Consider the following 12,832-nt stretch of genomic DNA (forward strand, 5'->3'; position numbering starts at 1 on the left):
ATCCTTATTGGGGCTCCTTTGTAGGTGATAACTTTTTTTCTCTTGCAGCTTTTAATATTTTCTCTTTATCACTTAGCTTTGGTATTTTAATTATGATGTGTCTTGGTGTAGGTTTCTTTGGGTTTCTCTTTAATGGAGTCCTCTGTGCTTCTTGGATTTGTGAGAGTTTCTCTTGCATTAATTTAGGGAAGTTTTCAGCTAAGATATGATTGAACAAAGTCTCTATCCCTTGTTCTTTTTCTTCTTCTTCAGGAACCCCTATGATGCGGATGTTGTTTCTCTTCATGTTGTCACAGAGCTCTCTAAGAGTTTCCTCTGACTTTTTTAGTCTTTTTTCTCTTTTCTTCTCTGCTTTCATGCCTTCATTCCAGTTGTCTTCTAACTCGCTGATTCGATCCTCTGCTCTATCTATCCTGTTTTTAATTCCTTCCATTGTGGTCTTTATTTCTGATATTGTATTTGTCGTCTCCAACTGATTCTTTTTTATACTTGCTATTTCTTTATTTAGGTTTTCAAACTCCCCCTCCATTGTTTGTTCTAAGATCCCTAAGCATCCTACAATCATTATTTTGAACTCCGCATCTGGAAGGTTTGATTATTTCCATATCACTCAGTTCATCTCTCGAAAGTGTCTCTTGTGGTTTCATTTGGATTGCACTCTTTGTTTCTCATCTTCTTCTCTTTTTTTTTTTATTGTAGCGTTGATTGAGTCTAGGCTTGGTGTTGTCTGCCTCCAGTTTTCAGTTGTGTTATTTTTAGGTCTTCGTGGGTTGGTCATCAGCTATTATTTGTAATCCACTTTCGGATTTGGGCCAGCTTTGAAGTCTTGATTTGTTTGTTTTTCTTAACAGGTGATAGTTCTTGTTAACTGATCTCAGCAGGGGGCTTCCTTGAAACTGTATCCAGGAATGCTGTGGGTGTAACCTGAGACGCTGAAGGTCTCTTCTCCAACTAATCTCACTGGGGGGCAGGGTTTTTTTCTCTCAGCTTCAGTATGGGGAGGTGTATCTCAGATCTCCATGGAGACCTGAGTTACTGCCCCCTCCTCCCCACTTCTTGTTTTCAGCTGTGTCTTGTTGTGCTGATTGGAGCTGGATAGATGTCCGGAGATCTCTGATCCGGAAGCACTTCAGCTCTGTTTTGTGAAAGGTTCAGTCCCTCCCCCAGCTATGGCCGCCCTCCAGCAAGAATGAGTCAGCTTTTTTATTTTGTTTCTTGCATTACCTTAGCCCCTCACAGTCTGTCCCTCTCCCTGTCTTTTCCACTTGGGAGATAAGCTGGTCTTTTCAACCCACCTTGCTCCCTGGTCGCCAGGTAAGTGGCTGTGAGCAGTAGTTTCTGCTCTTTTTCCTCTGTGAATCCTCTCTGGGCTCTCAGCCTCACCCCCCTTCTTCCCTTCCTGTAAGCAAGAGGAGATTCCAGGCACTCCTTACCAGATTATTGTGGCTTCCTCTTTGCTCCTTGGTTTTTGAGAGCTGTTCTTGCAGTTTCAGTGTTGGTTTTTTCATTGCTGATTTTTTCTAAATTGATTTGGTATTCCAGTTTGGTGTTGAGAGCTGGGTGTCTGTGCATCCGCCTACTCTGCTGCCATCTTCTCTCCCCAAGCCTCAGTTTTTTATACAAGCCAAGGAGGGAATTTTTTATAATTTTATTATAACAATAAGTTAGTAGTCTTGGTTGTAAGTAATAAAATACAATTCACCTCAGTTTGGTGAGGGGCAGAATAAGGGGTAGAAAGAAAATGAAAGAAGAAAGGGTGGTGGTCATTGTAAGGCAAGGATATAGTTCATGGCATCAGAGGCAGAAACGCAGCCATACTCCCACATTCACACTTGGGAAGGGGCCGCATGCATGACATAGTGTGTATGCAAAGGACTCTTAATTTGGGTCAGGCAGCCCACCACAGGTCCAGGCAGTTGTCAAATGATAAAGTATGATCACATTGTCCAAACTGAAATCTGGGACCTACCTCTCTGCATAAGCAGAAAACCAGGAGGATCTCATTGAGCTGGGCAGATATTCCTAATTGCATCTGCTTCCTTCACAAATAAGATGGCTTATCTTTTTCACTTTAAAATTCTAATACAAAGAATTCTAAAAAGTAGAGCAGAAACTAAATGAATTCTAAGTGCCCAATAAATCTCTTGTTTAATTCACTCTAGAGGTTTCTGCAGTTTTCACATCACTGTGACAGAAATGAATTAGGTAAGAGCTGGACAGATTCTCACCTCTACTTTTGTTTCTATTCATGGTAGTTTTCTAAAATCTTATCAAAGAAGCTTTTTACAGTAAAACAATTTTTTTTTACATATTTTAAAACAAAAGTTTGTTTTTTGTGAGTATCCCCCAAAACCCCATAGATTTCAGGGCTGGTCTATAGGACATATTTCAAAGTGATGCATAATGTTATTTAGAAAAGTGAGGGTTTTTTCCAACCTAAGGACAAAATGGCCAGAAGGAAAGCAGCCAAGTCTCTGAGTAATCTTATTGAAGATTCTGTTTTCTAAGTATGACCTTATGCTAGCAACAGGTTCTAAGTAACAAGAAAACAAACCAACCTAGGAAGTCCTGTTCTGAAAGACAAGAAACTCCATGACAGCAGCGTCTGAAGGCTAATTCTCATTATGTAACATGAATGAGTCACCCATGTCATCAGAGATTACAGACAGCTCAACAGTCACCCGCCCTCTCCCTACATGTCCACAGCACGTAGCTCTCAGGGATCTCATTCACCCCACACATTTTTCCACTCTCCTTCCCTTATTTATTTGCTATTTTCTTCTTTTCTTTTCCATTCTGTGTTGTATTGGGGTTCTCCATAGAAACAGAAGCAATAGCATATATATGGTTTATTATAAAGAAATGGTGACTTATGCCATTATGGAGATGGCAAGTCCTAAGATCTACAGAGTTAACTGGCAAGCTGGAGATCTGAAAGAGCCAATGATCTCATTCCAGTCCAAGTCTGAAGGCCCGAGAACCAGGAGAACCACCGGTGTCATCTGAAACAGTTCTGAAGTTAGCAGGACCAGGAAGAGCCAATGTCTCTCTTGAGTCTAAAAGCAAGAACAGACAATGTCTTTGGACATTTAGGCAGGAGGAATTCACTCTTACTCAGGAGGAGTCAGCCTTTTTGTTTTATTCAGTCCTTTGACTGATTGGATAAGGCCTACCAACATTAGGGAGGGCAATCTTATTTACTTGGTCTGTTTATTTAAATGTTAATCTCATCCAAAAACACTCTTACAGGAACACCCAGAATAGCATTTGATCAAGTATCTGGGTATCCCATAACCCAGTCAATTCGATACATAAAATGCCCATTGAAAGTGTCTTTCTATTCTCTATGCACTGGCCACTATTGGGTTGGACTAAGACCATAATCTCTCATGTTAGCACTCCTGTTTCCCACTTATCTATTTTTTTCTGTACAGTAAGGTTTTAGAAAAGAGAAGTCTACACTTAATGTCTGAAATTATTCATTGACTGTTCAAACAGTGGCATTTGGCTTCTGTTCCCGTCATTCCATTGGAATTTATTTTCTTGCCTGACCTGTGGTGGTGCAGTGGATAAAGCATTGACCTGGAACGTTGAGGTTGCTGGTTTGAAAACCTGGGCTTACCTGATCAAGGCACATATGGGAGTTGATGCTTCCTGTTCCTATGCCCCCTTTTCTCTCTCTCTCACTCATTCTCTTCTCCTCTCTAAAATGAATAAGTAAAATGGGAGGAAAAAAAAGGTGTGTCTTATACATGAGTGTAAGGCCAGTGGCCACAGCCAGGGCCACTATCAAAGCAGCCTTCTGGCCTATGCAGGTTCGCATTGGATTCGGACAGTTGGCAAAGAAACAGCGGAGCCAAAAACTGATGGGCCATAGTCTTAATTCTAGCTTGCACCCGGCGGGCAAGTAAAAAATACACACTGGGCTCCAAAACCCAGTCACATTCAGTGCTCACAAAGCCACTGACTTATCCGAGTTTCCTAGAATCAAAGGTTTCTAGCTCACCAGACTTATTCACCTCTGTTCCCCATCTCTTTCCTTATCCCAAATACAAACTCTACACAAACTGGCATCTCACTCAGCACTCCACCATCTTGGCTGCTTCTCCTGGCCTCCTCCACATGGCCTTTCTCTGCTCTCCTCTGCTCTCTCTTCTAATGATAATCTCAGGAACCAAGAGCGCAAGCTCTCGTTCCATCCCCATTTTATAGTGTAGAAATCCAAACCCTTAATCCAATATACAAAACAGGGAAGTCTCTAATACAAAGTCACCCTCTGAGGCATGATTGGATTGTACCATCCCACATCAAAAAGGGTAGGAAAGGCTTAATCCCAAAACCAAGCCCCAGGCTACAATGATCCTCAACACACATTAATATCACCTGGGCGACGGCCTCCATCTTTAACAAAGTGAGCATAATACGTTTTATCTGCCCAACAATGAGGAAATATGGTACCTTCAACAATCACTTTTCTCTAAATCTCAGACCCGTATGTATTGATAAACTGTTTATGGATTCTCTCCCCACATGACATTCCTTAGAAGAAACTGGAGCTTAGCATGTCACACTAAATTCATCATTTTCTCACATTTAATTCTTAATTTTCTCTCTCTCAGAATGATACTGTCATGCACCCAGTCTCCCAAGCTTCTACCTGGGAGACACTTACTACAAACTCTCCATCTCCCTTACCTTCTAATTCCAGTTAGTTATGATACTCTATCCATTCTACTTACTAAATATCTACTTCTTCTCCTTTCACTGTCTCCCTCCATGCTCAGTCTGGGCCCTCCTCCTTTCTCATCTGGATTCTAGCACAGTGTTGTAATAGATTTCTTCCCACCTCCACTACCTCAGACTTTCCAAGTCATACACTAGATTTAGTGTGATTTTATGACAAGGAAATGTGAACAAGTTTCTCCCCAGTTAAAACTTTTCAGTCTTCCCCACTGCCTTAAGAATAAAGAGTGGAGATGATTCCAATAGTCCATGGAAGGGACAATGAACTAAAAGTGACAACTGAGACACAGAGATGGGGGCAAAAGAGGGAGCTGGAAACCCTATGGAGCTAGAAATGACCAGATCCCATGGCTGCTTAGACATGGGGAGTGAGAATAAAGAAAAGTGCTAAGGGGAACCTTTCTATTTCTGACCTGAGTCAGTGGATTAATTGTGATCCCATTCTCTGAGACTGAGTAGTTAGACATTTCTTTCCTCATGGACAACAGCAAGCTGAGTTACCTGGGCAAGGGACCATGTCTGGGAGGCAAGGTCTTCAGGAAACCTAAAGGTCTTGGCAGAGATGAGTCGGAACCTAATAAAGAAGAAGAAATATAAAAGTAAGACCAGATAAGTAAAGGAGGCAGATGAAAGTCACTGTAAATGGTCAGTGTCCAAAACTCTATAGGAGTGGAAGGTGTGGCAAACAATGTCCTCTCTTCTGCCAGGACTTTCCTAAAAATTTACTGGCAAAGACCAGGAAAAGAATCGGGGCCATGCACGCAGCAAGACATTATCTAAGTACAAAATGGTTTAAAGACCCTATAACTCTGACTTTCACCATCATTTCTTACATGATTATTGCCATGCCCTTTTTCTTGGTCAGGATTTTGGCTGTAGTTTGAAATATCTTGCTGTTTGTAGAAAAATTTAAATGTGAATTATTTTGTTGCTATAGCCCCAGGATGTACATTTAGATGTGCACATGAAATAATAGTCTTTTTCATCTTGTTCTTTTTCCTGAACCTTACCCATTTAAAACAAAGGAAAGGCTTGTTTTATAGATCTTTAAAACATACCTGAAAGTTTCCAATTTGTTTAAAAGCCAATCCCCTCCAGGGATTATTCTGAAAACAAACAAACAAAAAAAAGTCATTTGAAAAGCTATATGCCAACAACATTGAAACTGGTTAAATTAAGCCATGACTATTGAGCCAAATTCAAGTGTGTTCAATGCATTAAGGGACTAAATTCCTAATAAATTCTTCTTTTTCATGGTCTGATGAGATCACTGGTATTTATTTATTGTTTTTACACAAAAGGAAAAAATATATACCATAACTAAGAAATTTTCATAGGTAGCCTGGTTAGAATCCTGGATGGCACTCTAGAGAAGGCTGAAAAATACAATTATTTCTGCCAGAGAGCAGCAAAAAAAAAAAATCTGACTCTGCTCTGCTATGAACTGTTTTATGAAGGGTTTAATTAGTTCTGTCTCTATCTTAGTTACCTACCAAAATAAACTGTGCAGATCCCAGTGTGGCAGAAGGGCTCCACCACCAGCTAGCAAGGCTCCATGCCCTAGGGAAATGAAATTACTATGGAAGATAAGCTAGCAAGTGTTTGGTTTCAAGAGGCCTCTATTTCAGGTCCTGATGGTGGCCAGAGAGTGAACAGCCAGTGTTCCATGCTTGGGTGTGAAGCCCTTCAGATGTGCCAGTTTGCTTCATTGAAGCAGGAGAGATTGCCAATTGAGGCTGACAGTGGAGTTTGGGATTGGGGCTCAGGAAAGGGGCAGGATTTGCTCAGGAGAGAGCAAATTGCCCTCCGACAGAACCATGAAGGTAGCCTAGGGCATTTCAGCCCCTGAGCTCTGCTTTTCTTGCTCCCCGGCTCGAAGAGCCCTGTCTGGCTTCCTAAGAAGGGTTTTCTGACACTTTTTCCCACAAATCTGACCCAAGTGAAGCTCCATTCCCTTAGGACATGACTCAGGTAGTTGAAAAAGAACCAGATAGATACATTCAGTTGATAATGTTTACTACTGATAAATGCTTAGCTTTTGTGCCTTTTAATTAAATAGCATTTTTACGGTAGCCTCCAAGGCAGAGCCCTGCTGCTTTTACCTGGGCCAGGGGCACTGCCCCTTCCAGTCTGGGCTTCTGGAGCCCACCCCAGGCACCCTTTCCTTTAGAAAAGAGTTGTTTTTATTTTTCTTTTCTATCACTAAGAAGTCTCCCAGAACACCAGGGAAAAAAGTCTACTTCCTCAGATACCCTCATTCATTAAGCATTTACCGAGCACCAACTGTGACCCACATCCTAAGCTAAGTGGTAGGGAAACAAGGCTGGAGAGGCAGGTTACTCTCAGGAGCTCACCACCGAAAGGTCCTGTTTGCATAGACACCCTCCTTTGCACATGGGTCTCCGAGTCCCACGTGGACAGTGAACATATTTCTAAACTCCAAATTCCAACATATGGTCCAAAATATAATTGCTTTTCTAATGTGTGAGTGTTTTATACAAACGTCTTTAAAAGGTTTAAAATTAAATTGTGTTAGGAAATTCTTTAACAGATTTTCTTTACTGCAAAGAAATAAACCTTATTACATCAGGCTTTTCTGAGGGAAATCTGTGCTACATCTGTAAAACTCCCTTATGATCATAGTCCACAGCAGTTGGAAAGGGCCTGAAATATCACCTAAGTCAGGAGATTTCAATTTTTTACTTGATTTTTTAAACAATGGAACACTTTTTAAAAGCCATATATTACCAAGAGTTGCAAATTATAAATAGTTCAGAGTGGAGTTGCTTGGGTCAAAGGAGAGGGGAGCGTTTAGAGCCCTCTCTTCTCATCATCCTCTCCAACCTCACCACCTCTGTGCCCCAGATTTTGGAGCTGCATGCCACAAAAATGATGACCCCGCTATTCCTCATGTCTCTGGTAGGAAACTGAGATCCAAAGAGACTGTAACTTCATTTTAACTAATTGCATCTGCAACAGCCTTGTTTCCAAATAAAGTCACACTCTGAGATGCCAAGGGTTAAGAATTCAACATACGAATCTAGGGGGTACAATTCAATTCATTGCACTGCTTTCTGCCCTGTTTGGATGAAGGCCTTGGTCAAGCCAAGGAAGTCCCTGACTCAAAGCTCTTAGGGGAAAGATGTGAGCTTGTTTGATCACTGCTGGCAAGAAGGCAGGAGAAAGAGAGGTGTGGAGAGAGATATCCTAAGAATACACTGTAACCAGGTAGAGGGATTGGAATGAACACTAGAAGAGACACTTCCTTTATTGTCACGAGGAAGAGGGCAGCAGAAAGAGGTGTGTTTAGATGCAAAGTGAATGTGCAGATGGAAGGCGGAGGAAGGCTGAGAGAAGCCCTTCAGATGTGCCAGTTTGCTTTGTGAAGCAGGAGAGATTGCCAATTGAGGCTGACAGTGGAGTTTGGGATTGGGGCTCAGGAGAGGGACAGGCAATAAAACAAGAGACCAGAAGAGAGCAAAGGAAGTCTGAACTAACCCTGTGCATGACAGGCAACAGCCAGCTGTGTCTACAATAGGCCCCCAATGCGTCATTACGGAAGGGCACCTATTATCAATGTAATAGAAACATGGGAGAATGGGAGAGTAAGAGGACCAGGGAAACAGAGACAGACTGCCTAACAGGAGGAAGGGCCCAGATGGCATTGGTGACCATAAGTTTATAGTGGCACCATCTGTATAGTGGTGTGTAATTTTTCCAGCAATGTTCAACAGCTGGGTGATTGAAGTAGAGAAAGTAAATAATTGAGTTCATCCAGGGCTGGCCTTTACCAGAAAGAATACACTAAAAGAAGAAAGTGAAGATATTAGTAAGAGGAAGAAAGCTCAGGGGCCTAAGTATATGGAAAAGGAAGTGTGAAGCGAGGAAGCTATGACTATTTCTGCTGAAGAGCTTGAGCATGTTCCTTGTTTTCTGTTGGCCAGAGCACATGGTTATTGCTGCCTCCTGGAGGAACAGATGTTACCAGATGTGGCATGTTAATGAGCTGCAAGCTAATGGGCTCTGCAGGCTGATATTCCCACTCTAAGGTGGTTCTGACTGGGCCCAGTTGGTAATTCAGCAATTTGTGTCTACAACTGTTAGAGCATGCTCTGGGAATATACATACCCCTATGAAGGTTGGTGCACCCCCTAAGTCAGTCTGCTAATATAAGTGTTATTTTATTACTGTGAATCCTCCAAGGCTACAGATTTTCTCTTAGCTACCACATTCAAATAAAAAATGGGTATCATTATAAGTATTATTATTATTATTATTATTATATACTTCTATTGATGCTATCAGCAGTCAACTTAGAACTCCAAGTTATTAGACTCACTTTAATATCTTAAGATGCAAATAATAGAAATCTAAAAAAATAATAATAATAAAAAGAAAACAAGAAACTTTTTAGTAGTATATTTAAAATATTTCTAACACAAACTGGTTAAAACTAAGAAAAAAGTAACAAACATTTTCAAGAACGATGGTTACTCTCATACCCTGCTGGTGATGATATAAATTGGTACAATAACTTTGGAAAACAATTTGGTATTTTCCATTAAAGTTGAAGATATGCATATTTGTTGTCCAGCAATTCCATTTCTATGTTTATGTACAACAAAAATAGATAAAGATCTACTTAGCAGTATTATTCATGATGGCCTAATACTCGAGACAAGTCAGTTGTCCACCGGCATTAAAATGGATGAATATTCATACAGTGGAATACTATATAGCAATAAACATGATACACTACAGCTATAGGCAACAACATAGCTGAATTTCACACACATAATGCCGAGTGGAAGAAGCCAACATGAAAAAATACATACTGTGTGATCTGTTTATTTAGAGTTCAGGAACAGGGAGTTGACTATAGTGGATAGGAATGCAGAGTTAAGTGTGTAAAATAGAAAGAAAGGCACAGAGGGGATTTCATAACAGGATAGTTACCTTTAGGCAGGCTCACCCCTTACATTTGTGGGCTTAAATGGAGAACTTCATATTATAGGTCTAAATATTTAAAGTTGTAAATCAAACTTACCAGCTATTACCTAAAAGATATCATATTTCCCCTTGTATAAGATGCACATTTTTTCAAAAGATTTGGGTCTAAAAACTGGGTGCATCTTACACAGTGGTTGTAGATTTTTTTACTTGCATTTTGTACTTGTTTTTGCACTTATTGTTGAAGACAGTGATTCATCATCAGACATGGATGAAGACAAGCTAACGGTTAGGGCTGTACTCCACATAAAGAAAAGAACAGGGTTGTATTGGGAAGGGCACCCAGAAAACACCTGGGGGCCTGGCAGTATTCAGTGGCTTGACCTGGGTAGCAGTTATATTTGTAACAATTGATTAAGTTCTACATTTGATTTATACAGATTTCTGTACGTGTGTTATATTTCACATAATAAAGATTGAATAAAATACCTCTCTCCATATATATTATTCTTCGTGCCATAGTTTATGGGATGCTCATAGATAGATTTGCACTGAGCAGCTGCCTTTAAGCTCAGACACCGTGGGCCATTAAAATGCGTCAAGGTGGCCCTGGCCGGTTGGCTCAGTGGTAGAGCGTCGGCCTGGCGTGCCGGGGACCCGGGTTTGATTCCCGGCCAGGGCACATAGGAGAAGCGCCCATTTGCTTCTCCACCCCTCCCCCTCTCCTTCCTCTCTGTCTCTCTCTTCCCCTCCCGCAGCCAAGGCTCCATTGGAGCAGGGATGGCCCGGGCGCTGGGGATGGCTCCTTGACCTCTGCCCCAGGCGCTAGAGTGACTCTGGTCGCTGCAGAGCGACCCCCTGGAAGGGCAGAGCATTGCCCCCTGGTGGGCAGAGCGTCGCCCCTGGTGGGCGTGCCGGGTGGATCCTGGTCGGGCACATGCGGGAGTCTGTCTGACTGTCTCTCCCCGTTTCCAGCTTTAGAAAAATACAAAAAATAAAAATGAATAAAATGCATCAAGGTGTAAACCCCAAAGGGGTAAACGTGCAGAATTTTGAGAACACAGTAACTCTCATTGCTGATTCTCTCTGTTGCCTGGGTCCAATGTTCTGGATGACTGTGAATAAATTCAGGCAGAGCCAAGGGCCCATGTCCTCTTGCTTAGCCACTGCAAGTGCCTCAGAGGAAAATTCCTTTCCCCCTTCTTAACCACGATTTTAAACACGGTGTTTATCAGACTGAAATTACAAGAGGCTGTTCCCATTCTCGTAGAAGTGAAAGGAAACCAACTCTCAATTACCCTTTGTTTGGAAAGCAGTTCTAGGAAGACTGCTTTTTCCCAAAAGAGCAGCTGGTTAGTTCTGTTGCACAGTTTGCTAATCCTCTACTATGTGCCAGACACAATCTTTATTTTTCTGTCCCACATTTTAAATCTTGATAGAAAAAACATTTTTCTTTTACAAATGTCAGCTTTCTGGTCCTCAAAAAAATTTTCCATGTGCCCCACATGGTTTAAGTACTCAGGGTTTTATTAAGAAAGTAAGTTTCGGCCCTGGCCAGTTGGCTCAGTGGTGGAGTGTTGGCCTGGTGTGCAGAAGTCCCGGGTTTGATTCCCGGCCAGGGCACACAGGAGAAGCGTCCATCTGCTTCTCCAACCCTCCCCTTCTCTTTCCTCTCTGTCTCTCTCTTCCCCTCCCACAGCCAAGGCTCCATTGGAGCAAAGATGGCCCGGACACTGGGGATGGCTCCATGGCCTCTGCCTCAGGAGCTAGACTGGCTCTGGTCGCAACAGAGATGCCCTGGATGGGCAGAGCATTGCCCCCTGGTGGGCATGCCGGGTGGATCCTGGTCGGGCATATTGCGGGAGTCTGTCTGACTGCCGCCCCATTTCCAGCTTCAGAAAAATACAAAAAAAAAGAAAGAAAGAAAGTAAGTAAGTTTCAGTGAGGGCCCATAAAGATACAAGCGCATGCGCGCACACACACACACACACACACACACACACACACACACCATCCCCAAACTGAACTTTATGGATGAAAAAGAAGTGAAAAATTAGCCAGTACTAACCAACCAAAAGCCCAATCAATTCTATTTCTCCCAAAAATCAAATTCTGGGATTTGCATCTAAGCTGTTTAAATGCCACACTGACAAAACACCAGTTTTCCCTCTTTTTAGGAAACTAGAAAAGCCAAGGACTTCAGTGACCTTCACAAGCTGCTGCTGAGAGGTACACTCAAACACATTTGGAGGCTTCAGAATGATAAAAGTAGAAACATATTCAATTAGTTTAAAGGGAAATAATGAGGCAGTGGGGTGGAGTAGTGAAATAACAAGTTAAATCAACGACAGGACCAAAGTTCTGGATAATAGACAATGAAGGATCAATCCCTCACTTCTCCCATTCAGCCTCAATCAAAAAAATCTGGCAAACATCAATCAAGAATCCTTCCAAAGTTTACCTTCTCTGTCTTTTGTGCCCTCGCAAGACCTACTTCATACCCACCCAAGAATCTGTGACAGTTTATACCATGACATTTTCTGGTTCTCCCTGTTGAACTGTGGGTTCCTTGAGAACAAGTTCATATTTTACACTACCTTGAAGTTCCAGGTAATGCGTGGTAAAAGCTTCATAACTGTTCTCTTTGATTGCAGAATGAATGAATGATGAGTTCCTTTTATGACACTATGAATTTGGCTTTTCCAACTGCTATGATGCAATCCTAAGTGATGAAAAGTATCTTAGCCTTTGCTGGAGTATACCTGCTTTTACAATTTTAACCTTTTTTTTTTTTTCAGGTTCAGAAAGCTGTGAGGACATCATATATCCTTAAGAATTATGAAAAAAGAGGAACTGGTCAGCAGACCAACACACTGGAATTGTCCTTTTCAAGATCCAGAGCTCCAACATTACTTAGCTTAAAAGAGAGAATCACCTGGAACAATGTGGGCAAGAGTAAGTAGTAATGAAAACAACATATTTTTTGTATGACTGTCTGTTATCCAGTTGAACTCAGACTGACTCCATTGAAACGGTAACACAGATGGTGTTCCGTTCTCACCCAGGATTGCAACTAACATTTAAAATTAAAAGGTTGACTTTAGGCCCCTGGGTTTTGCTCTGTTCAGTTAATCTTTTT

The 12,832-nt window shown here is 41.7% G+C and overlaps 1 protein-coding gene and 1 long non-coding RNA gene across 2 annotated transcripts in view; one reads left to right on the plus strand and one right to left on the minus strand.

Moving 5' to 3' along the window:
• NEDD9 (neural precursor cell expressed, developmentally down-regulated 9) overlaps window positions 1-12,832 on the plus strand; it is a 217,754-nt gene that overhangs the window by 75,094 nt on the left and 129,828 nt on the right. Inside the window, exon 2 of the mRNA XM_066268387.1 lies at window positions 12,492-12,648. Coding sequence (XP_066124484.1) covers window positions 12,637-12,648 — 12 coding nt within the window. The 5' untranslated portion in view covers window positions 12,492-12,636. The remainder of the gene's footprint in view (window positions 1-12,491; window positions 12,649-12,832) is intronic.
• LOC136328947 (uncharacterized) lies at window positions 2,866-5,850 on the minus strand. The gene is made up of 3 exons (XR_010730114.1): window positions 5,802-5,850; window positions 5,245-5,317; window positions 2,866-3,056 (listed from the first exon to the last, which is right to left on the minus strand). It is a non-coding gene; the product is annotated as an uncharacterized lncRNA (long non-coding RNA).

Source organism: Saccopteryx bilineata, chromosome 3, assembly GCF_036850765.1.
Source record: "Saccopteryx bilineata isolate mSacBil1 chromosome 3, mSacBil1_pri_phased_curated, whole genome shotgun sequence".
Taxonomy (NCBI): domain Eukaryota; kingdom Metazoa; phylum Chordata; class Mammalia; order Chiroptera; family Emballonuridae; genus Saccopteryx; species Saccopteryx bilineata.